This window comes from Octopus bimaculoides, chromosome 16, assembly GCF_001194135.2.
Source record: "Octopus bimaculoides isolate UCB-OBI-ISO-001 chromosome 16, ASM119413v2, whole genome shotgun sequence".
Lineage (NCBI taxonomy): Eukaryota > Metazoa > Mollusca > Cephalopoda > Octopoda > Octopodidae > Octopus > Octopus bimaculoides.
This window is the reverse complement of record NC_068996.1, coordinates 44,040,682-44,043,504: the sequence shown is the minus strand read 5'-3', so window position 1 is coordinate 44,043,504 and position 2,823 is coordinate 44,040,682. Positions and strand designations below refer to the sequence as shown.

The window sequence follows — 2,823 nt, the reverse complement described above, 5'->3', positions numbered from 1 at the left end:
AGATAACTCTTGCCCACATATATACATAATACACATGCACACTGTTTGGTCACAGACACACACACAAACACACATGTTACACACATACAGACTCGCACACATCATAGTTATTCACCCCTATTCATGCACACTTACAGAGCATTCTCAAATACACACAAACGCACATGCACCTTCTCTTGTTGTAATCACTGGCACTTTATTATCTCGCTTTCATTCAATCTCTTTTTTTATATTATCTCCCCTTTTTTTAGCCTCTCTTTTTCCAGTCATTCGCCATGCTTTACCGCTGAAATCTACAAGATTCTTTCATTTTCTCTCTGTTTATTTTCTCTTATTCCTTGAAGTGCATAGGCTTGAAACATAAAAGACATTTTCAATTTTCCTGTGTGTCAAACTAATACACTTGCTTGTTGTTCATACACCTGTCTTCTTTCTATAAATTTCAACTGTATATATATATATATATATATATATATGTGTGTGTGTGTGTGTGTGTATGTATGTATGTATGTATACACTTACACTTTACTTGTTTCAGTCATTTGACTGCGGCCATGCTGGAGCACCACCTTTAGTTGAGCAAATCAACCTATAAGCAAATCAACTTATTCTTTGGAAGCCTAGTACTTATTCTATCGGTCTCTTTTGCCAAACCACTAAATTACGGGGACGTAAACACACCAGTATCGGTTTTCAAGCGACGTTGGGGGGACAAACACAGATACACAAACATATACACAAACATATACACACACATACATATATAAACATACATATATACAACATGCTTCTTTCAGTTTCCATCTACCAAATCCACTCACAAGGCCCGAGACTATAGTAGAAGACACTTGCCCAAGGTGCCACACAGTGGGACGAACCTGGAACCATGTGATTGGTAAGCAAGTTACTTACCACGCAGCCACTCCTGCATCATATATATATGAATATTTATAAAATAAAGTCATATGCAAAAATTTATGTATATATTTGCATGTATATACTGTGTATGCATTTCTGTGGGATGATGTTTAGGATGTACATGTTTGCATGTAGATATGTCTATATATTCTATTATTCTATTACTTGTTTTAGTCATTTGACAGCAGCCATGCTGGAGGACAACCTTAAACTTTTTTAGTTGAAGAAATTGACCCCAGTACATATTCTTTGTAAGCCTAGTTACAACTAAGTTTAGTTACAGCTGTTTTCCATTTTTTTTTTCTTGTTGTTTACATATTTCATTAGTTTTTCCTCAGAGAAACAAGCAGCCCCACTGTTTATATACTCAACAAATGCAGCAGTTACGCTATGAAGGAGTCCCTAATTTGCATACCAAAAGTGTTTAACACTATAAATACCAGTGGCCTTTCATCAGGGATCTTAGTCCACACAGTATCAAGGTATGATATAATAAATATGTAACATATGGCATAATTATAAACAGGGCAAATTTTAGCCACATGTGTATATACACAATACACAAATGCATATATACATAAATGTACACACATGCACACACACACGAACATATGCATGTGCACACACACACACACACACACACACAAGTATGTATATTTACCTGGTTTATATATCAAGGTCCTCTTCAACAGAGAAAAGTTGGTTCTCAACCCACAAACCAAGCTTTTCCATTAGAATTTAGACATCAGACATCACCTAGGTAGTCATGGATACATGCATGAATGTAAGTATGTTTGGATATGTGTGTGTGTGTGTGTGTGTGTGTGTGTAAGTATCTGCATGTATACAAGGAAGTGCTGAAAAGTTCTTGGCTTTGGGTAAAAGAAAATACAGAAGGATCAGTTAATTATGATTTTATTTAACATATTCCCCTTTCAGATACACAAACTTATTGGAACAGTCCTTTGGTCTTTCTAAGCCCTTTAAAAGAAAGTTCCTAGTTTTAGCGGTGTTATGAAAGGCCCAGACAGGCCTTTCACGATACCCTTAAATTCAGGAACTTTTCAGCACCTCTTCATATGTTTTGCAAATATATCTATGGTGTTATTCATATATAGGAACAGTACCACATCTAAACTGACTGAGACAAAGGTTGGCATTAGAGAATCACAAAATGTTACTACATTGTATTATTGTAAGTCTATATATGTGTTCGTGCACATACTATAAGCACAACTGCTGGAATGTTTAATATATCTTGCAGCTCCATTAACAACTTGAATTTAAGGTGACAAATTACAGAATTATTAGTGTACCAGACAAAATGGTATTTGTTCCAGTTCTTTATGGTCTGCGTTCAAATTTTGTCAAGGTCTTTCTAATGTCAATAAATTAACATACCAGTCTCATGTTGTGGTTTGATAGAATTATTAGAGTGTCAGATAAAATGCTTTGCAGTATCCGTAATGGCAACTTTACATTCTGTGTTGAGATTCTACATTTTGTCCTTCTGGGACTGATAAAACAAATGACTTGTCCCAGGATTATTGGAGTATTGGTCAAAATGTCTTGCAGTATTTATACTACCTTTTTTTTATGTTTCATGTTCAAATTCTACTGAGATCAATTTTACTCTTCATCCATCTGGGGTTAAAAAACTAAAGTACCAATCCAGGAATATAGATTTGTTGAATCATTAAAGTACACTTTTACTCTTTTACTTGTTTCAGCCATTTGACTGTGGCCATGCTGCAGCACTGCCTTTATAGTTGAGTAAATCGATCCCAGAGCTTATTCTTTGTAAGCCTAGTACTTATTCTATTGGTCTCTTTTGCCGAACCACTAAGTTATGGGGATGTAAACACACCAGCATCAGTTGTCAAGCGATGTTGGGTGGACAAACAG

General features: G+C 35.5%; 1 protein-coding gene across 1 annotated transcript in view; it reads right to left on the bottom strand.

The window, feature by feature from the left end:
* Positions 1-1,579: 1,579 nt before the first annotated feature.
* The window catches only part of LOC106880967 (uncharacterized), a 42,664-nt gene continuing 41,420 nt past the window's right edge, over positions 1,580-2,823 (bottom strand). Inside the window, exon 6 of the mRNA XM_014931145.2 lies at positions 1,580-1,674. Within this exon, the coding sequence (XP_014786631.1) occupies positions 1,657-1,674 (18 nt within the window). The 3' untranslated portion in view covers positions 1,580-1,656. The remainder of the gene's footprint in view (positions 1,675-2,823) is intronic.